This window comes from Pseudophryne corroboree, chromosome 7 (assembly GCF_028390025.1).
Source record: "Pseudophryne corroboree isolate aPseCor3 chromosome 7, aPseCor3.hap2, whole genome shotgun sequence".
NCBI lineage: Eukaryota > Metazoa > Chordata > Amphibia > Anura > Myobatrachidae > Pseudophryne > Pseudophryne corroboree.
This window is the reverse complement of record NC_086450.1, coordinates 288,649,215-288,672,438: the sequence shown is the minus strand read 5'-3', so window position 1 is coordinate 288,672,438 and position 23,224 is coordinate 288,649,215. Positions and strand designations below refer to the sequence as shown.

Genomic DNA, 23,224 nt, shown 5'->3' with positions numbered 1-23,224 from the left:
CACTTTGACTGGTCTGTGATACACAGCCTCATACTCAGTAAGCTGCAATGCATTGTGTTCTGACACCTTTCTATCATTTTCAGCATTTTTCAGCAATTTGTGCTACAGTAGCTTTTCTGTGCAATCGGGCCAGGTGAGCTAACCATCGCTCCCCAAATGCCTTAGGCACCCATGACCCTGTTGCCAGTTCATTGGTTGTCTTTCCTTGGGCCACTTTTGGTAGATATTAACCACTCCATACTGGGATACTCAACAAGACCTGCCTTTTTGGAGATGCTTTGACTCTAGCCACAACAATTTGGCCATTGTCAAAGTCGCACAGATCCTTACACTTGTTAATTTTTACTGCTTCATCAACTTTGAAAAACTTCCGCACATCAACTTAAAGAACTGACTATTCACTTGCCGCCTAATATATGCCACCCCTTGACAGATGCCATTCTAGTAAGATAATCAATGTTGCTGTGAACCCAAAGTCAAGCAGGCCAGGTTGTCAGGATTCTGCTTGTCAGAGACAGGACTTAGACTTTGTGGGTAATGCCAGAGGCCATGCCAGGACAGGCTAACTAACTCTGGAAAGACTGAGAGACTTTGAACTTTACGTTTGCAGGCTAGCTGCCCAAGATTAGTCAGGGGCGAAGAAGTGATTAAGTGCCCTGAATGGGGGTTATTCGTTTGTTATTTTCTGTTCACTTGTGTTATTTCCTTATTTCCTGCTGAAGTAAAGCACAGTAACATGAACCCCTGAACAAATTCACCCCTCTGCCGAGCTGAGCTAATTACCACAAATTATCAATATATATATATATATATATATATATATATATATATATATATATATATAGTTGGGTATGATATGCAGGAGGTCAGAAGACGGACAGTGGCATCCGATGGTGAGAATCCTGACAGGGGGTATACTTACCTTCCTTCTATGTCCCCCTAACCCTCCCCATTCCGCATCTTAAACCAAACCTCCCCCCCTACAGCCTAACCCTAACCCTCTCCAGTGGTGCCTAAACGTGGTCCTGCTACAGTACACTGCTATACACAGCAAGGTTGTAGTGTGACACATCTAGGGAGGCCAATCCTGGGCCTTTTTTTCAATCCCAGGTATCGGGATTGAAAAAAGGTAAATCCCAGGATTCCTGGGATACCCGGGATTGGGTTGAAGACCCGCCCAGCCCTGCCTACACAAATATTCACCATCGTGGATGGGAGCCGGGCTCGCGGGCTGCAAGGTGAGGTCCGGGCAGCGAGTGCGGCTGAAGTCAGACTCACCATCATGGGTGGGTGGGCTCACGGTCTGTGAGGTGCAGTCCGGGCAGCTGGCGTCAGACTGCGCAGCGTGACCTCTGACATTATGTCATTCTGCGCAGTGCATACTGCTGGAGGCAGGGGGAGTCGGGAGGTGGGAGTTAGGTAGCGTCTGAGCCTCCTGAGGATGCTCAATGCTGCTCAGCATTAAAAAAAACAATGGGGCAGGTAAATCCTGCAATCCCCGGGATTGGAGTTCTAATCACGGGATTGAATCTCAGACTTTTTTATTCCTAAATCCCGGGATCCCACCGATCCTGATCCCGGGATTGGCCTCCCTAGGTAGGAAGGCCCTGCTCGCAAGCTTACAATCTATACTTCCTCTGGGGTTTGTGGATCAACCTATGTGATTGGTTGAACACCAGACCTTACAGTGCTTCAACGCATTTCATATCCTATGACTTTGAAACACATTGGCCTGTGCTTCAAACAACAGAAGGAATGTTCCACAGCACTACAGGTGAAGTAGGAGTACTTTAGTTGCTCTACATCCTGAAGGTAACCTGTTGTGGTCCTATTGCCTATTAATTACACGTTCCCATTGTTTTTAGATCTGGTATTGTACACTTTTTTCACATTATTTTGATGTTTTCAAATAAAAAGTTGTATCTTCACTGTTTATTGCCCCCATTTCCTATTTTCATGCAGACCATTTTGCCTATCATCATTAATGGTACATGTGATCTTTAAAGCTTATTAAGCAGTATATGTGAAACTATCAATATATATGGTTATAATACACTCTTTTGGATGAAAAATGAAGAGCACTGGTTTTCTTTTCTATCAATCTGTCTATCTTAACAAATATATTTTCTTCTGCTTAATGTTCATGTCAATTTCTCTAGATTTGCAGAAAGTCTTGGAATGATGCATAGGAGGAAAAATGTAATATTTACTTGTAATTCTGTAAATGTCAGCACCTCACATCCATTTCACCTGTTTGTCATAGTCATTTGAATCAAATCTACTTCAATATTTCTTTCCTATTTCTTTCCTATTTTTCCTGGAAGGAAGCATGTCACGTTTGACAGAATCAGTACTATGCCGGTCAAGGGGCATCTAGCTAGTAGGAGGCCTATACATTATAGAAAACGTCAAACACTCTCTACTTTTTTTTGCAGGTAGTTTTGCATGTAGAGTTTTGCATGAGCTTTTTTTTTGTGGAGAGTTTGGAGTTATGTGGAAAACTCAATATAGCGGGATATTCAATTGTGGTAATTTACTGCGCAGGTGAAAAAAATCCCTGATAAAATGCCCAGTTTTCACAATAGCAGCCGCAAAAACACGTAGGGCAGGTAACTTATCCTGGGTCCTATGTCTTTTCACCCCAAAACGTGTCATTTTTGGGCGGGAGCAAAAAAAAAGAGGGATAATTAGATTCCATGGCGAAAAAAATTTGACAAACCACCCCCCCATTTTTTGTGATTTTATTTATCTTTTTCGCCAATTTTTTCACCTGAAAAATTGCTGCAGCTAATTGAATATCCACCTTAGTGACCTAATATATATCACATGTTTAAAAAGCATTTGGTGCGTGTGGTTCTTGTTTACTGCATGTATGACAATTCTTGTTAATTGTTTTAATACACTAAAAAATGGTTGTTTACATACAGAAATATGTGCAACTGAGATCTCCGTAGGAAGCGTGGCATCCAAGTCCAAGCCCCAGTCTTTTAGTCCATACAGTAAGGTAGCAAAACCCTCCCTCCAATCCAAATGACTCTTGTTCGGAGCTCACCATGGTGCTCCAAAAGCAGTTATTGTGCATTCCTCTATCTGCAAAACGGGGAGGGAATAGCACCTTGCTAAAACAACCTACTGTAGCATGAGCCTACACATAATATCTGTACATTTATTCTACACTGTTGTATAATCAGAGTACCCAATATATCCATTCACCTCCACTCCCATTTACCCCCACAAACCAAGTCTGTCAGTACCTAGTAACCATTTCATCACCTATTAATTTCCGTTCGCATAGTACCCATTGCCTCAATAATAAACCTTTCCCCTCAAGAACCCATCAATCCTACTAGCACACGCAGGTGGGTAACCAGGAACCCCCCTGACAGACTGAGGAGGGATGTAATGGAATCCAAGATCGCTGGAGGCGCAGGATGCCGGTCAATCTCTGGTGTGTTTTTAAAGGGGCAATCACTTACAAGGCAATACCATGCCTTGTAAGTGATTGAACCTTTAGAAACACATCAGAGATCATCCGGCATCCCGCATCTCTGGCGATCTCGGACTCCATTTCATCCCACCGTCATTGTCTGTTAAATACTGACCGCGATATGCAGGTCTGTGGGGAGAGGGAGGGGCTAATATGCAATTCTATAAGAATTGCATCATTATGGCTCTGCCCCCTAACATAAACCCGCAAATTGCTGCACTATGCTGCGTGTGGGCGGGGCCTAATGCAGAGTGTCCAGCTCCGGCTCCATCAGCAACCTGTGCTGCTGTAAAAATGTTAGTGAATGATATATATAATATACAGTATCTGTGTGTGTGCTTATATATAATATATGTTTATATATACAGTATTATACACACAAACACACTATATATATATATATATATATATATATATATATAAAACAATAGAGAATAGCGCCTAGGTAAATTCAATAAGAGCTCTTAAAATAGAGGAAGAATACTGACTCTTTAGTCAAACCTAACACTCCTCACAAGTAAGTGAGTGGCAGCTCTCAAACAATATGAAGATAAATATTTAAAAAATCAAGTATAAAAAGCGCCTAATAGTGTCGGTGAATCACTCTTCGTGAATATAAACGTGATGATAAAACAGACAAAGTATAACAACTTAGCTGCGGATATTTCTGGTAGATGACTCTTAGAAGCCGGACATGTAAAGGAGAGATAAATTTGACATAGTGTGTACTGTTTTAAAATTTCACAGGTGTTTAAAAACCAATTTAGGAACTATGCTGGTTCCAAATTTTTAGTAAAAAACTATATTGGTTAAAAACAATAACAATTTAATGAACACACTCCTGCCATACATGCAGGTTACATATATAGACAATAAACAGTAAAAAAAGGTTTAAGGACGTATATAGCAGCTTATTCAGTTGTAAATGTAGGTATTAATCGTACAAGATTATGAAGTATAGCAGGCTTATCTGTCCACATATAGAAACTTTGGGATAGAATTCATCCGTAAATGCAAGTATCAAACGTACAAGATAAAATATAAAAGCATAGCTTATCTGTCCACGGATGGAAAGTCAGAGGGGTGAGCATCCAGTCCCAGGGACTGGATGCTCACCCCTCTGACTTCCCATCCGTGGACAGATAAGCTATGCTTTTATATTTTATCTTGTACGTTTGATACTTGCATTTACGGATGAATTCTATCCCAAAGTTTCTATATGTGGACAGATAAGCCTGCTATACTTCATAATCTTGTACGATTAATACCTACATTTACAACTGAATAAGCTGCTATATACGTCCTTAAACCTTTTTTTTACTGTTTATTGTCTATATATGTAACCTGCATGTATGGCAGGAGTGTGTTCATTAAATTGTTATTGTTTTTAACCAATATAGTTTTTTACTAAAAATTTGGAACCAGCATAGTTCCTAAATTGGTTTTTAAACACCTGTGAAATTTTAAAACAGTACACACTATGTCAAATTTATCTCTCCTTTACATGTCCGGCTTCTAAGAGTCATCTACCAGAAATATCCGCAGCTAAGTTGTTATACTTTGTCTGTTTTATCATCACGTTTATATTCACGAAGAGTGATTCACCGACACTATTAGGCGCTTTTTATACTTCATTTTTTAAATATATATATATATATATATAAAACAGACAATCGGTGGCACTCACTCTGGACTTGTAAATAATGAGCAGTAGACAGACATGCTGCTGTTACAAACAGCTTGTCTGTCTACTGCTCATTATTTACAAGTCCAGAGTGAGTGCCACCGATTGTCTGTTTGTTACACATACCGTTAGGTAAAGGAAGGCACCCAGGCATCGTGCAGAGAGGTAGTGAGTGCCGGGACGCGCCATTGTGTATGTATATATATATATATATATATATATATATATATATATATATAAAATTATTATTATTTTTTTATTTATTTTTAAATGGCATGGTGATATGACCGAAATCTTTAACATGATTGGGCACATTAGATCCAACGACCGCACAGATCCCAGCTTAACCACACACTTCCAACTGTTACATGACCATCTATAAACAAACCCAACTGTAAACAATGCAGAGAGGCTACTGACAAAGAGAAAGCAGCGCATCCCTGCCGCACTGACAGCGGCACATCCCTGCCAGCAGTAGATCACCACCTCATTGACTGCAGCACATCACTGCCCTACTGACAGCAGGACATCACCACCTCACTGACAGCAGCACATTCTCACCTCACTGACAGCAGCACATCACTGCTTCACTGATAGCAGCACATCCCTGCCTCACAGACAGAAGCACATCCCGGAAAGCAGCACATCACTGCCTCACTGACACTTGCGCATCACTCCCTCACCGACAGCAGCACAATGCTGCCTCACTGGCAGTAGCACATCACCGCCTCACTAACAGGGGAACATCACCACCTCACTGACAGCAGCACATCACTGCCTCACTGACAGCAGCATATTACTGTCTCACTAACAGAAGCACATGCCTGCCTCACTGACAGCAGCACATTGCTGCCTCCCTGACAGCAGAACATTGCTGCTTCACTGACAGCAGCACATCACTGCCTCACTGACAGCAGCACATCACTGCCTCACTGACAGCAGCACATCACTGCCTCACTGACAGCAGCACATCCCTGCCTCACTAACAGAATAACATCGCTGCCTCACTGACAGCAGCACATCACCGCCTCATTGACAGCAGGACAACCCTGCCTCCTTGACAGCAGGATAAGCATATCCCTGCCTCACTGATAGCAGCACATCCCTGCAAACAGCACATTACCGCCTCACTGATAGCAGCACATCACCGCCTCACTAACATCAGCACATCCATGAAAGCAGCACATCAACGCCTCACTGACAGCAGCACATTCCTGAAAGCAGCATATCACCGCCTCACTGATAGCAGCACATCCCTGAAAGCAGCATATCACCGCCTCACTGATAGCAGCACATCCCTGAAAGCAGTACTTCACCGCCTCACTGACAGCAGCACATACCTGAAAGCAGTACATCACCGCCTCACTGACAGCAGCACATACCTGCAAGCAGTGCATCACCGCCTCACTGACAGCAGCACATACCTGAAAGCAGCACATCAACGCCTCACTGACAGCAGCACATCCCTGAAAGCAGCATATCACCGCCTCACTGATAGCAGCACATCCCCGAAAGCAGTACTTTAACGCCTCACTGACAGCAGCACATACCTGAAAGCAGTACATCACCGCCTCACTGACAGCAGCACATACCTGCAAGCAGCACATCACCGCCTCACTGATAGCAGCACAGCACTGCCTCACTGACAGCAGCACACCCCTGAAAGAGGCATATCACCGCCTCACTGAAATACACATTTCTGACAGAAAAATGTCAACTATTATATTTACTTACAGTTTTCTCCACTTAAATATTTATTCTTTAAAATTAATTCAAATTAAACAACCTATACTGAACAATTTTTTTCTCCTACTCTCGTGGAAATTTACTAAGCTCCCAAATCCATTCTAGGTTTTTTTTCTTCTTTTTCTAAGTGTCATCTCGGGAATTTACTAAACACAAATCTCTGCAGTGTTGGGGCTATTCGTATTGAGATACACAGCCGTCCACAAAAATATGAAGCAATAGACTATCAGTGAAATACGGCTGTTATTTTATACAACACGGGAATTTACTAAGAATTTGTATTCTCAATCACTGCTGACAATAGCCAAACACTGCCTGGAAAGCATAGAATTCATACAAAAATGGAGCTTTCAAATAGACATGCTTCTGGCTGGTGTGTTTTGATAGTCATGCACGGATCAGTGAGATCCATGCATGCTTCTCTGTGTAAAAGTGTCAGAAAGAGTAAAAAAAAAAAAAAAATTGCGTGGGGTCTCCCCTCCTAAGCATAACCAGCCTCGGGCTCTTTGAGCCGGTTCTGGTTGTTTAAATACCGGGAAAAAATTGTGTAGGGTCCCCCAGTATTTAGACAACCATCACCGGGCTCTTGGGCCAGTCCTGGTTCCAAAAATACTGGGGACAAAAGACGTAGGGGTCCCCCGGATTTTTGAAACCAGCACCGGGCTTCACTAGCCAGGGAAATAATGCCACAGCCATGTGTAAACATGGATCTCCTTTAGGTCATTGGTTCGGGTTTCTTGCAGTTTTTTTTTTTAACCTTGTGGATGCCTACATGGACAGAAGAGGACCGATCTTCACTGGATTATATGGACATATTTATGTAGGCCCCTGCGGCCGTGGCATTACTCCCCCCCTCCCCAACTAGTCACCCATGGTTCCCTGGGGGAGTGGGGACCCTTTAAATCAAGGGCTCCCCCTCTTCAGGCACCCAAGGGCCAGGCATCAAGCCCGAGGCTGACCCCCATCCCTGGGCGGTGGATGGAGGGCTGACAGCCTTTAAAAATGTGTAAAAAAAAGAATATTGTCTTTTGTTGTGGAACTACAAAATTCCCAATAAGCCTCCCCCGCTTGCTGGTAACTGGAGAACCACAAGTACCAGCATGCGGAGAAATAACGGGCCCGCTGGTACCTGTAGTTCCACAACAAAAGAAATACCTATAATCCAGTGAAGATCGGTCCTCTTCTGTCCATATAGGCATCCACAGGGTTAAAAAAAGCAAACCGCAAAAAGCCCGAACCAACGAACTAAAGGAAAGGGTAAACATGGATCCCCTTTTCCCGAATGCCGAATGCCTCAACAAGGTTAATTGAGGTCACTCTTAACCTTGTGGTTAGCTGCAGTCCGCAATTTTCCCACCACAGACTATAATGGAGGACAGCGATCCCCATTATAGCCAGTGCGCTCCGCCTGATTGACAGGCCAGGAGCGCACATCAAATCAGGAGAGCGCTATGACGTGGCACTCCCTGTTCCTCTAGTGGCTGCCGGTTCCTCTAGTGACAGGAGTCACGGGGGGTCCCGGCATCTGGGGAAAGGGGATCCATGTGTAAACATGGATCCCCTGTAGTTCATTGGTTCGGCCAGCGGTGACTAGTTGGGGGGGGAGGGGGATTAGTGCCACGGCCGCAGGGAGCTACATAAATGTGTCCCCCGGCTGTGGCATTACCTCCCTGGCTACTGGAGCCAATGCTGATTTCAAAAATACGGGGGACCCCTGCGTCTTTTGTCCCCAATATTTTTGGAACTAGGACCAGCCCAAGGCTCCGGTACTGGTTGTCTAAATACTGGGAACCCCTACTCAATTTTCCCCCCGGTATTTTAACAACCAGGCCCGGGTTTAAGAGCCCGAGGCTGGTTATGCTTAGGAGGGAGGATCCCACGCAATTTTTTTTTTTACGATTTCTATAATGTACACAATGAAGCCCTGCATGGATCTCAATGATCCAGCCGGGCTTCAGTGTGTTAAGTCTGGTAGTGTTTTACTATTCTCTCCCGTAAAGCACTGCCGGCAATACGAATTACACCGACATCGGTGAATTCGTATTGAAAAAACACAGTAGTTTAGTAAATTACTGTGTTTTTTCTCAAAAAGTTGCAATCTCACACTGCCGATGTCAGCCGAGATTGATCTCTGCTGAAATCGGCAGAAATGAGATTCTTAGTAAATATACCCCTCTGTATCTGTTTCACTCTATTTTTTCTAAACAGTAGCCGGATCTTTCCTCTTATCTGACCATTTTATATTTCCTGCTATTTGTCCGCTGCCTGCTTCTCTTGTATGTGCCCATCCGCTGCTATCTGCCTACTACAAGGGCTGTCTTTATTTATGGGCTTGATGGGCAGTTACTCAAGGGCCCCACGATCCTTAGGGTTTGGTCCATCCGCTGTCCCTTTTTGTAGCTTGTGGCAGTTAAACCAAGCCAGAAATCCCCAGGCCCTGTACTTCGTTTTCATGGCCGCTCCATCCCACCTCCCAGGCGATCCTCCCATATTGCAGCCGCAGCCTCCAGTCTTTGCGCACAGCTCTGCCTCCATCAAGGCAGTAACCTCCCATAGGGCTTTGACAGCTCCGGGCCAAACGGGTGATGTGCTTCTCTTCACTCCAGGCTCCATTAGTCCCGATTCATCATAGCCACATATCTACGATCCATGCTGACTTTGGCCCATAGTAATCGCCTAGTTACCTCTCTGCACAGGCTGTCCAAAGATATTTCTTCTGTGTCACTCTAACCAGTACAACTCAAAGAAAAATTTGTGGGACATTATATAGCATTTTTGTCATGCTTCATTTTCCTAATATCATAATAGACATTCAGTACACCTTTGGTGATGCACCTAGTAATGTTGGAACTGACCATCTCCCCAACCACAGTACATACCCATATCTGGGAGGAATGTGGTCAGCATCTAAGCAGTCGGGATGCCGGCAGTCATGTGACCAATGCCGTACTCCCGACACCACTCGGAATCCCGGCGCCGGAACACCGAATGCCGACATCCCACAGGTAAGTATCGGTGCCACTGTTGAGGGGGTTGTTGTTAGAGAAACTAGAGAGGGAGGATAAGTCGTAGCTGTCACCCTTTAGTCTTAGTCCTAGCCACCACAGCCAGTGTCTTATACCTAGCTGCCACCATCACTATCTTAGCCCTTGCCGTCACCCCATGCGGGGTAGGGGAGGTGTAATATAACCCTGTTCCCTGTCGGCATTCTAATTGTCGGGTTGCCGGTGACGGTCTCACCCACCGGCATCCTGTATCAAACCCATTTAGGGATAGCCCAGGCTGAATGTTGTCTAGCTGAGGAGAACGTTTGTCACTGCAGCCAATGGAATCCCTAGGTAGCCAAACAGTTGCTAGAGCTACATATGGGCAAGCAAATGAAGAGGTTGTATTTGATAAAATTCAAAGATATATACTGATCTACAGTAAATCAGTCAAATATATTTAAAGTGGTATTAACCTTTAAATCCTCTCTACATTATACTGAAGATGGTAGGTCACTGCATTTATGGCAACAAATAAGAAACTGTGTGTTCTGACTTCTGAGTAACAATGTCTTCCCTAATGTAATGTTTCTCCAGCTTAAGAGTACTATTGGCTTCCTAATGAGGTTGGTTTTATTAAATAAATCAGATCTTATGAAAGAAGGAGGGCTGTAAGCAGGGGTGAATGCTAAAAAGATGATGGCCTGTGGGATTGCTTTGCTTATATATATATATATATATATATATATATACACTATGTCAAATTTACCACATAATTATCCAAACATGTCAGGGCTCCAGCTCTGGAACTTTGCAGCATCTGAGCAACTGGTTCAGTGTACCAATCTGGGTCTCGGCAGCAGGCCGCCAGCCACTGAAGCATGCATTGTGCATCAATTGGACAAATATGTCTGAAAGTCTTTGAGAGTTGGTTGCGTTCTGGTTAGATAACATTTGCTAAAGATAATATTAATATGTGGGTTTTTTTTTATCTCCGCTGCAGGGTAAAATATATTCAAGTTCTCTTTTACTTTTAATTAAGGAAATTGCTCTTCATTTTTGGTTTTAATGTATGTCACTTGTATAATTACACATCTGCTTTATTATGTTTTGTTTTGATGAGTGTCATTCTCAGTATCCATTATCCAGTGTCAGACAAGCTTTTAATCTTTTGCAACATTCTTTAGTGTTTTGTTAAGAAGATAATGTAAGATAGCAATTGTCTGCCTCTACCTAGAGATCTTTCCCTTATAACACATACTGTAGCTACAAATGTCTGCCATGTGAAGTGGTACTTGTGAAAAAATATTTAGTTTTATGAACATAAATAATTGTTCTTTAAATAAATGAATAAAGGTATGAATGCTTTATTAATGATTACCTCAAGCCAGTTAGTTACAGCTGATAGCATACGTGTTCTATAAAATATTACAGTAAGACACCAACCTTATGAAGTTCTTAATCTTTGGTCACTATGACAAATAATCACCATTCAGGAATCTTGTTGCTGGCAGATAGCCCAGGTTATACTGTGTACTCTGGTTTTGGCACTTCTGAAAACAAATAAATAAAGTGCACATTATGCATGTCAGACATAGGGATCAATTCAGTTAGCCGCAAGGGGTGCATGCCATGGAAAAGGCGGTAGTGTCGTGTCATTTCACCTCTTTCACTGCCTTATGGGGCTATGAACAAAAATCAGCAAGTCTGCAGCTGCTTACTAGAAGGGCAGCATACAGCCATACTTACTTGTAGGGGCGAGATAATGGAATCAACCCCATATAGTTATCCAGATGTTATAACCATCAATACACAAAAATGACCAAGATATTATTGCTCACAATAAGCAAGAAAAGAGTTAATGGTAGATCTGTCTCACCCAGCAATGGCAAGCCTTTATATATCTCAAATGACAGTCATATGTCATATATACATAACAGTGACATATATACCACCCCAGTAATCACATGTTATTGGCAGCAATGATCAGCATACCACATTCACAATGTCCATTATATAGAGATCAAGTGAACACAGCAACTGCTAGTATGTTACACTACCGATGTAACCAAATTATGATGGCTATGAGCAGCGTTGGACTGCAGGAAAGTTATTATCATTTTAATTAACTTCTGTGAATGGTTGGGTGCATTGCTTTGCCCAGGGCCTACAATGATGTTAAGACAGCCCTTTGTGGCTCTCTATCTGTCAAAAAAGGCAGCTCATAACCTTTACTCTCAATAATAAACAACAGCTTCAAAATGACCTCACCACCTCCACATCACTGAACTCAAAAAGCCCCCACATGTCACTCAGAGCTCCCAGTAGCTCCAGAAGTTTTACACATGCTCTCAAACCCCTACTTGATAAAATTGCCTACACTTTCCACTCAGGGCTTCTTGATAAAGATTGCCCCCATTTACCTCACAGATTTTCTATTGCATAAAAATTTCTGTCACTAACACCAAAATACCCTCAAATCCCACATATTCTAGAACTAAACTTAGAAATGCACACTGAGCGCCATATGCCCTAATCACCAATTACTAATTGAATTAGCACTAATAAACATAAATCACCAATAATTTAAATTAATTGAATTAATGGAACCCTACCTAAAGATGATTGCTTATCTTCAGTCCAGTCATTTCACACAGGAAAGGGGGGATACAATGTTGTGCAGAATGCCCTGCACTGTCTTCTCCACCACCCCTGATTGGACATAATCACTGACCTCCCTGCATTGTGCGGAGTAGATCACATGATCCAGAAGGCGACTGCTATGAGTACATCCAGTTCTTTGATTTAGGACATAAATCATAGCGTAAAGTCAGGAGAGAAGGGGACACTGAGTATAACTGGGGTCTGAAAATTAATTGGAAGCCCATGCACTGAAAACCTTATCAATGCATATACACCTCAGTTAGTAGGCACCATAATCTACAATAGTTGTATTGTACGTTACAAGACATAGTTGATTACATTGGTGGTTACAGTGAAATAGGAGTGTTTTATGCTTAGAAAGATGAACTGCATGTACTTTAAAATATTCTCATATAGTCAGTGCAAGTATTTATAATGAACCCATACTTGGAAAAGATAAAAGTGTGTGTCCATAGTTTGTATAGTTCATACTAATGGTCTCTGCCATAAATGATACCTTCTGTGTTCCAGGGGTACAGCTGACTGGTTTGGAGTGAGTAAAGACAGTGATTCCACTCATAAGTGGCAAAGGAAAAGCCTTAGACACTGCAGCCAGAGATATGGAAAGTTAAAACCACAAGTTATAAGGGAAATGGACCTCCCAAGCCAGGACAATATATCGTTGACAAGTACGGAAACACCGCCACCTCTTTATGTGGGACCAGCTCAGTTTAACATGCAAAAGGTATTGTGTTACCAGCCTACTATGAAAGCTGCCATTACTGTCTGTTCACATTTTTCATACTGCTTTAAATATGGGAGGATTATAGAGCGCCTGTGTTTTAGGTTTTACCATCGTAAATTTTTAATTTGGAACATGTATGTTTTTTTAATTCAGACTTCTAATAATCTGGATGGACAAAAAGAGTGTAAGATATATACTAAGTACGATGTACTGTACTATGCAGTATGCATATTTCATTGTATATTGCAACCAGAAAGCAGTGTAGAGATTTTTTCTCTTACGTCCTAGTGGATACTGGGGATCTGTACTTTAGTACCATGGTGTATAGATCGGTTCCACTGGAGCCTTGCACTTTAAAACCTTTAGTGTGTGTATGTGTATGCTGGATCCTCCCCTCTATGCCCCTCCTACCAGACTCAGTTTAGAAAAATATGCCCAAGGAGCCGGGTGCATTTCTCTGGAGATCCAGAGAGTTTCCTTTATTTTTTATTTTAGTTTAATAACCCACTGAGCTCCCGAGGTGCTGTTCAAACACCGTTTGTGTATGTGCCCACGCCAGCAGCTAGCTGTCACCCTCTAACAGATGCCGAAGATCGATAGGTGCGGTGAGTGTTAACACCGCGTCCCCGGCTAGAGGGTCCCCGGTGTGGTTTTGGCGGCATGTCACGCGGCGGTCACGGGCCACGAGCTGCGATACCCACCGCAGACTACACTGGTTCAGGGCTCATGCCCCGCAGTGCTCACTGTCAATCAAGGCTTTGTGTGTACTGTTATGTATATTTCATAGTAAAATGGCCAGTATAAAACTACAGGGACCGTGCACCATTGCAAGGGGCGAGGCTTCCAGGTGCAGGACCAGAGGCGGGAAGGCACAATTTCCTGCTTCTGCGGATCATCAAGGGTGCATGCATGCTGCTCCCCCAGGGACCCACACTGCTACAGACTCTGTACTGGTACCAGGGGGTCATAGCAGTGGCGGGAGCTCGCCAGCGGTACCACCGCTACACTTCTATCAGGTTGTACACATATTTTCACACACTGTTCTGCTGTGTTTGTGTGCTGGTCTCCATTCCTCAGTGTCACTCCAGGGGCTCTCTAGGGTCTGTGTGGAGGTGTTTCAGTGAGCTGCGCTGTATTACTGTTGGGTACATATGTCTGTGGACATGGTTATGTGTGCTGCTTGTAAGTCTGCCCGTGCAACAGCGGGGTCCCTCATGTGTGAACAGAGTTCCTTATCTCCACAGGGACACAGTTCACAGGCACCTGACTGGTTAGATAATTTTAAAATCATGATTCAGAATGTAAATTCAGAATTAGCTGCAGCTAAAAAGGAGAGACGGGTGTTGAAACATCTATTGTATGGCTAAAGCAGCAGATACCAGAAATGCTCACTGTCACAGGTGCTCCAGTCTGATTCTGATTCTGATCAGCCTGATGTGGATGATGATGATGATATGGATGAGGACAGCTCTCTGTCCCCTGGGGTGGAGGCCCTCATTTATGCTGTAAGAGAGGTTCTTCACATACCGGATCAGGACGCAGAACCAGATGAGGAGTTGTACTTTAATGTTAGACTAAAGACCTCAGTCACCTTTCCTGTGTCTAAAGAATTAAACTACCTGGCCAAGGATGCATGGGTAAACCCTGATAAGAAATGTAAAATTCCTCAGAGGTTTTTAGCTACTTTTCCCCTCCCAGTCGATCCGTTTGTATCCAGACTGTCTAAGAAATTGGAACTGTCGGTGCCAGGGGCTATATCCCTAAAAGAGCTGGCTGACCGTAAAATTGAGACCACTCTCAATGCAATATATATGGCAGCAGGTGTAGCACAGCGCCCCACAATTGTTTGTGGGTGGATTTCCAGGGTGGTAGTCAAGTGGTCTGATATTGTTATTGATGGTTTAGACTCTCTGCCCCGGGATGAGGTCATTACGCCTGCATTTTTCTAACTACTCCCTGAAAACGGTCAGTTGCCACCCACAAACGCCTTCTTCCTGTCAATCTCCTTGCGATCGGCTGTGAGAATGGATTCTTCGTAAACCCATCACACAGCAATGATCTGCTTTGTACCCGTACGACGCACCTGCGCATTGCGGTGCATATGCATGCGCAGTTCTGACCTGACCGCAACACTGCAAAAAATGCTAGCCAGTGATCAGATCTGAATTACCTCCTTGAAACTGAAGTTTCTAAACCCGTATCTTAAAGATGGAATCCCTGCGGGCAGTGGTGTCTGGTCTGGAGGAGGGGGAATTCCTGGCTTACTTCATCTTGAACGACCATTTCCAGTTTCAGGCTTTGCCCTTTGGCCTGTCCACAGCTCCGAGGGTCTTCACCAAAGTCATGGCAGAGATGATGATACAACTGCACATGATGGGAGTCAACATAGTCCCCTACTTGGACAATCCCCTGATAAAGGCTATGTCCAGGGAGCGTCTATTGCACAGCATCGATCTGATGACTCGCCTGCTTACAGATCATGGGTGGATCCTAAATTTCCTAAATACCTGGCACCGACCCAGCGTCTTTAGTTCCTAGGAATGATACTGGATGCGGTGTCTCAAAAGGTGTTTCTTCCGATGGACAAGGCCCTGGCTATCCAGGCTATGGTCCACTCAGTGCTCCGTCCTCGCAAGGTATCCATACATCTTTGCAAACGCTTGCTGGGCAGGACGGTTGCTGCTTACGTGGCAATCCAATACGGCAGATTTCATGCCCGGCCATTTCAGCTGGATCTGCTGGACCAATGGTCAGGGGCTCATCTTCACATGCATCAGGAAGTGACATTATCTCCAAAAGCCTGGATTTCTCTGTTATGTTGGCTACAAGTTTCTCACCTGGTAAATGGCAGGAAATTCAATATCCACTCGTGGATTCTACTGACAACAGATGCCAGTCTCTGAAGTTGCGGTGCTGTGACCCAAGGGTCCCAGTTCCAGGGGATATGGACAGTTCAGGAATCTGCTCTGCCGATAAACATCCTGGAACTCATGGCAATTTACAATGCTCTTCTGCAGGTTTCCCACCTCCTGAAGGATCAGGCGATCCACGTTCAATCGGACAATGCCACAGCGGTGGCGAACATAACCTGACAAGGGGGAACAAAAAGCAGATCGTCGATGCAAGCAGTTTCAAGAATACTCGTCTGGGTGGAGACCAGCGCAAGGGCTATCTCAGCCATATTCATTCCAGGAGTGGACAACTGGGAAGCGGACTTCCTCAGCAGACACGACCTCCATCCGGAGGAATGGGGCCTACATCCCCAGGTGTTCAACAGTTAATTCATCGGTGGGGCTGTCCGCAGATAAATCTGATGGCTTCTCATCTCAACAAGAAGCTATGCCGTTACTGATCCAGAACGAAGGGATCCGCAGGCTGTAGCAGTGGACGCGCTGACGACACCATGGACGTACCAGTTTGTGTACCTGTTCCCTCCTCTACCGCTAATCCCAAGGGTTCTAAAAAGACTAAGAAGACAAAGCGTTCAACTTATACTTCAGGTGGGAGTGGATATGGGCCTACGCTTAGGCTCTATCAAAATCCGGATTTTGGCACTCTCTGTTTTTTTTCCAGAAACAACTTGCCATGTTACCGGAAGTACAAACTTTCCTAAAAGGAGTTCTTCATATGCAACCACCCTTCGTACATCCCACAGCTCCGTGGGATCTCAATGTGGTTCTGTCCTTTCTTCAATCAGACTGGTTTGAACCCTTACATAGGGTGGAGTTAAAATTTCTCACCTGGAAGACAGTGATGTTATTAGCATTGGCGTCTGCAGACGTGTCTCTGAATTGGGGGCCTTATCCTGTAAGAGCCCTTACTTGATTTTTCATGAAGACAGGGTGGAACTCAGGACCCAACCTCAGTTTTTACCAAAAGTGGTGCCTGCTTTTCATGTGAATCAACACATTGTGGTTCTGGTATTGTCTGACGCCTCCGTTGGTCCAGAGTCCTTGGATGTGGGGAGGGCTCTGAAGATTTATGTCAAACGGACTGCTCCTCATCTGAAATCTGACTCGCTATTTGTCTTTATGATGCCACCAAGATTGGTTGTCTGGCCTCTAAGCAATCGATTGCTCATTGGCTCAGGTTGACCATTCAACAAGCTTATACTTCGGTAGCTCTGCCTGTGCTGATGTCTATTCAGGCCCACTCGACGAGATCTTTGGGCTCTTCCTGGGTGGCTGCCCGGGGTGTCTCGGCCTTACAGTTGTGCCGAGATGCTACTTGGTCTGGTTCGAACACTTTTGTTAAATTCTGTCAGTTCGACACCTTGGCCAAGAATGACCTTCAGTTTGGTCAAGTGGTTTTACAGGGGTCTCAGCACTCTACCACCTGTTTGGGAGCTTTGGGACTTCCCCATGGTACTAAAGTACAGATCCCCAGTATCCACTAGGACGTAAGAAAAGTACGTAGTGGATACTGGGCGCCCGCCTCAGTGCTTCGATTCCTGCTCACCTGAGTATTTGTTTGGTTGGCCCACCATTGCGGTCCCGTTTTGTTGTTGGGATAGCTTTGCTCTCTTGGTTAGGTTGGTGTTGCTATCCTCTGTTTTGGTTAGCGCCCTCCTTTTCAGTTATGGTAGTGTCTTGGCTTAGTGCCTTACTGCTGTTGTACCTGTTTTCTTCTCTCGTGGTATGTCCGTCTCCTCGGGCACAGCCTAGACTGAGTCTGGTAGGAGGGACATAGAGGGAAGGAGCCAGCACACACATACACACACGAAAGGTTTTAAAGTGCCAGGCTTCAGTGGACCTGATCTATACCTCATGGTACTAAAGTACAGATCCCCAGTATCCATTACGGACTACGAGAAAAGGAATTACCGGTAGGTGTGAAATTCCTATTTTTGATGCACTCAGCATATATTTTGATAAATTCCTATTTCAGTAAAGTGGGCACAGTGTTTATAAGCAAACTGTTGCCATGATGGGCTGAATAATAAAAGAGGTAATTTCTACAAAGGTATAGCGCCAAAATGTGTAAAGAAAAATCTTATGAACCATACATGTAGGAAGGTATAAAGGGTGAAGGGAAGTTGCAGCAGTAGTAAAAAAGTGAATCGGGTCTTTTGCATGCAGAACTTTTATTACATTGTAAATAGCTCAGTTCTTCTTTTTTCGCATTAAGAAAACATATACTGTCCTCGCAGGAACCAAATGATACACCTTTGTTTAATGTATAAGACAACGTATGCTTTTTATTTCCATTTATGTAGATTATAGACCCATTGGCAAGAGGACGTGCTTTCCGAATGGTGGAAGAGACGGATGGCTACAGTATGCCACATACACCAATTACACCTGGCGCAACTTCTCTCTGCTCATTTACTAGCTCCAGATCTGGATTCAACCGATTTCCCAGAAGACGGAAAAAAGAGTCTGTAGCCAAAATGAGCTTTAGGGCAGCAGCAGCACTTGTAAAGGTTAGTTTGTTTTATATCTTCTGATTGACTGTTCACATTTCCACGAGTTAAACATGCTTAAATCATGTGTACAGCACATTTCCCCTGTAGTGTTCTGCACAGCCCATTTCCCCTGTAGTGTTGTGTACAACCCATTTCCCCTGTAGTTTTGTGCACAGCACATTTTCCCTGTAGTGTTATACACAGCACATTTTCCCTGTAGTGTTGTTCACAGCACATTTCCCCTTTAGTGTTGTGCACAGCACATTTCCCCTGTAGTACTGTGCACAGCACATTTCACTGTAGTGTTGTGCAGAGCATATTTCCCCTGTAGCGTTGTGCACAGCACATTTCCCTGTAGTGTTGTAGAGAGCATATTTCCCCTGTAGTGTTGTGCACAGCACATTTCCCCTGTAGTGTTGTGCACAACACATTATTTCCCCTGTAGTGTTGTGCACAGCCCATTTCCCCTGTAGTGTTGTGCACAGCCCATTTCCCCTGTAGTGTTGTGCACAGCACATTTCCCCTGTAGTGTTGTTCACAGCACATTTCCCTTGTAGTGTTGTGCAGAGCATATTTCCCCTGTAGCGTTGTGCACAGCACATTTCCCTGTAGTCTTGTTCACAGTACATTTCCCCTGTAGTGTTGTGCACAGCACATTTCCCCTGTAGTGCTGTGCACAGCACCTTTCCCCTGTAGTGTTGTGCACAGCACATTTCCCCTGTAGTGTTGTGCACAGCACATTATTTCCCTTGTAGTGTTCTGCACATCCCATTTCCCCTGTAGTGTTGTGCACAACCCATTTCCCCTGTAGTTTTGTGCACAACCCATTTCCCCTGTAGTTTTGTGCACAGCACATTTTCCCTGTAGTGTTATACACAGCACATTTCCCCTGTAATGTTGTTCACAGCACATTTCCCCTTTAGTGTTGTGCACAGCACATTTCCCCTGTAGTACTGTGCACAGCACATTTCCCTGTAGTGTTGTGCAGAGCATATTTCCCCTGTAGTGTTGTGCACAGCACATTTCCCTGTAGTGTTGTAGAGAGCACATTTCCCCTGTAGTGTTGTGCACAACACATTATTTCCCCTGTAGTGTTGTGCACAGCCCATTTCCCCTGTAGTGTTGTGAACAGCCCATTTCCCCTGTAGTGTTGTGCACAGCACATTTCCCCTGTAGTGTTGTTCACAGCACATTTCCCCTGTAGTGTTGTGCAGAGCATATTTCCCCTGTAGCGTTGTGCACAGCACATTTCCCTGTAGTCTTGTTCACAGCACATTTCCCCTGTAGTGTTGTGCACAGCACATTTCCCCTGTAGTGTTGTGCACAGCACCTTTCCCCTGTAGTGTTGTGCACAGCACATTTCCCCTGTAGTGTTGTGCACAGCACATTATTTACCCTGTAGTGTTGTGTAGTGTGCACAGCACATTTCCCCTGTAGTGTTGTGCACAGCCCATTTCACCTATAGTGTTGTGCACAGCACATTTCCCCTGTAGTGTTGTGCAGAGCATATTTCCCCTGTAGTGTTGTGCACAGCACATTTCCCCTGTAGTGTTGTGCACAGCACATTTCCCCTGTAGTGTTGTGCACAGCACATTTCCCCTGTAGTGTTGTGCAGAGCATATTTCCCCTGTAGTGTTGTGCACAGCACATTTCCCTGTAGTGTTGTGCAGAGCATATTTCCCCTGTAGTGTTGTGCACAGCACATTTACCCTGTAGTGTTGTGCACAGCACATTTCCCCTGTAGTGCTGTGCACAGCACATTTCCCTGTAGTTTTGTGCAGAGCATATTTCCCCTGTAGTGTTGTGCAGTATTGAAATATTATTCCACTGCAGTGTTTGCTATACAGTGTTGCTGCACAGTAACACATTTAGGTTTTCAATACCTGTTAGGTTTCAATAAGAATATAGCTAGTTAGATTTGTGTTTTAAAGGCAAATAACGATCACAGTCAAATTTTCTGATTTAATAATAAAATTAAACTTGCAATTCATTTCCTTTGAAATCAGTATATAATCTCAGTAAATGCATCAATCAATTTATCCTTGAATCTTGGCTCTGTACAATAAGGGTGAGATGTATCAAGCCTTGGATAGAGATAAAGTACTATCAAATCAGCTCGTAGCTGTCATTTTTCAAGCACAGCCTATAACATAACAGTTACAAGTAGAGATGAGCGGGTTCGGTTTCTCTGAATCCGAACCCGCCAGAACTTCATGGTTTTTTTCACGGGTCCGAGCGACTCGGATCTTCCCGCCTTGCTCGGTTAACCCGAGCGCGCCCGAACGTCATCATGACGCTGTCGGATTCTCGCGAGGCTCGGATTCTATCGCGAGACTCGGATTCTATATAAGGAGCCGCGCGTCGCCGCCATTTTCACACGTGCATTGAGATTGATAGGGAGAGGACGTGGCTGGCGTCCTCTCCGTTTAGACACTTGATTTACTAATTTTGGGGAGCATTAGGAGTACTCAGTAGTGTACAGTGCAGAGTTTTGCTGATAGTGACCAGTGACCACCACTTTTATTTATAATCCGTTCTCTGCCTGAAAAAAGCGATACACAGCACACAGTGACTCAGTCACATACATACCATATCTGTGTGCACTGCTCAGGCTCAGGCCAGTGTGCTGCATCATCTATATATATTATATATCTGTCTGACTGCTCAGCTCACACAGCTTATAATTGTGGGGGAGACTGGGGAGCACTACTGCAGTGCCAGTTATAGGTTATAGCAGGAGCCAGGAGTACATAATATTATATTAAAATTAAACAGTGCACACTTTTGCTGCAGGAGTGCCACTGCCAGTGTGACTAGTGACCAGTGACCTGACCACCAGTATATAATATTAGTAGTATACTATCTCTTTATCAACCAGTCTATATTAGCAGCAGACACAGTACAGTGCGGTAGTTCACGGCTGTGGCTACCTCTGTGTCGGCACTCGGCAGCCCGTCCATAATTGTATATACCAGTGACCTAACCGTGGTTTTTTTTTCTTTCTTTATACATACATACTAGTTACGAGTATACTATCTCTTTATCAACCAGTCTATATATTAGCAGCAGACACAGTACAGTGCGGTAGTTCACGGCTGTGGCTACCTCTGTGTCGGCACTCGGCAGCCCGTCCATAATTGTATATACCAGTGACCTAACCGTGGTTTTTTTTTTCTTTCTTTATACATACATACTAGTTACGAGTATACTATCTCTTTATCAACCAGTCTATATATTAGCAGCAGACACAGTACAGTGCGGTAGTTCACGGCTGTGGCTACCTCTGTGTCGGCACTCGGCAGCCCGTCCATAATTGTATATACCAGTGACCTAACCGTGTTTTTTTTTTCTTTCTTTATACATACATACTAGTTACGAGTATACTATCTCTTTATCAACCAGTCTATATATTAGCAGCAGACACAGTACAGTGCGGTAGTTCACGGCTGTGGCTACCTCTGTGTCGGCACTCGGCAGCCCGTCCATAATTGTATATACCAGTGACCTAACCGTGGTTTTTTTTTCTTTCTTTATACATACATACTAGTTACGAGTATACTATCTCTTTATCAACCAGTCTATATATTAGCAGCAGACACAGTACAGTGCGGTAGTTCACGGCTGTGGCTACCTCTGTGTCGGCACTCGGCAGCCCGTCCATAATTGTATATACCACCTAACCGTGGTTTTTTTTTCTTTCTTTATACATACATACTAGTTACGAGTATACTATCTCTTTATCAACCAGTCTATATATTAGCAGCAGACACAGTACAGTGCGGTAGTTCACGGCTGTGGCTACCTCTGTGTCGGCACTCGGCAGCCCGTCCATAATTGTATATACCAGTGACCTAACCGTGGTTTTTTTTTTCTTTCTTTATACATACATACTAGTTACGAGTATACTATCTCTTTATCAACCAGTCTATATATTAGCAGCAGACACAGTACAGTGCGGTAGTTCACGGCTGTGGCTACCTCTGTGTCGGCACTCGGCAGCCCGTCCATAATTGTATATACCAGTGACCTAACCGTGGTTTTTTTTTCTTTCTTTATACATACATACTAGTTACGAGTATACTATCTCTTTATCAACCAGTCTATATATTAGCAGCAGACACAGTACAGTGCGGTAGTTCACGGCTGTGGCTACCTCTGTGTCGGCACTCGGCAGCCCGTCCATAATTGTATATACCAGTGACCTAACCGTGGTTTTTTTTTCTTTCTTTATACATACATACTAGTTACGAGTATACTATCTCTTTATCAACCAGTCTATATATTAGCAGCAGACACAGTACAGTGCGGTAGTTCACGGCTGTGGCTACCTCTGTGTCGGCACTCGGCAGCCCGTCCATAATTGTATATACCAGTGACCTAACCGTGGTTTTTTTTTCTTTCTTTATACATACATACTAGTTACGAGTATACTATCTCTTTATCAACCAGTCTATATATTAGCAGCAGACACAGTACAGTGCGGTAGTTCACGGCTGTGGCTACCTCTGTGTCGGCACTCGGCAGCCCGTCC

The 23,224-nt window shown here is 44.1% G+C and overlaps 1 protein-coding gene across 1 annotated transcript in view; it reads left to right on the top strand.

The window, feature by feature from the left end:
* RHBDF1 (rhomboid 5 homolog 1) overlaps nucleotides 1-23,224 on the top strand; it is a 353,761-nt gene that overhangs the window by 161,226 nt on the left and 169,311 nt on the right. Inside the window, exons 4-5 of the mRNA XM_063934209.1 lie at nucleotides 13,076-13,289; nucleotides 18,505-18,711. Coding sequence (XP_063790279.1) covers nucleotides 13,076-13,289; nucleotides 18,505-18,711 — 421 coding nt within the window. The remainder of the gene's footprint in view (nucleotides 1-13,075; nucleotides 13,290-18,504; nucleotides 18,712-23,224) is intronic.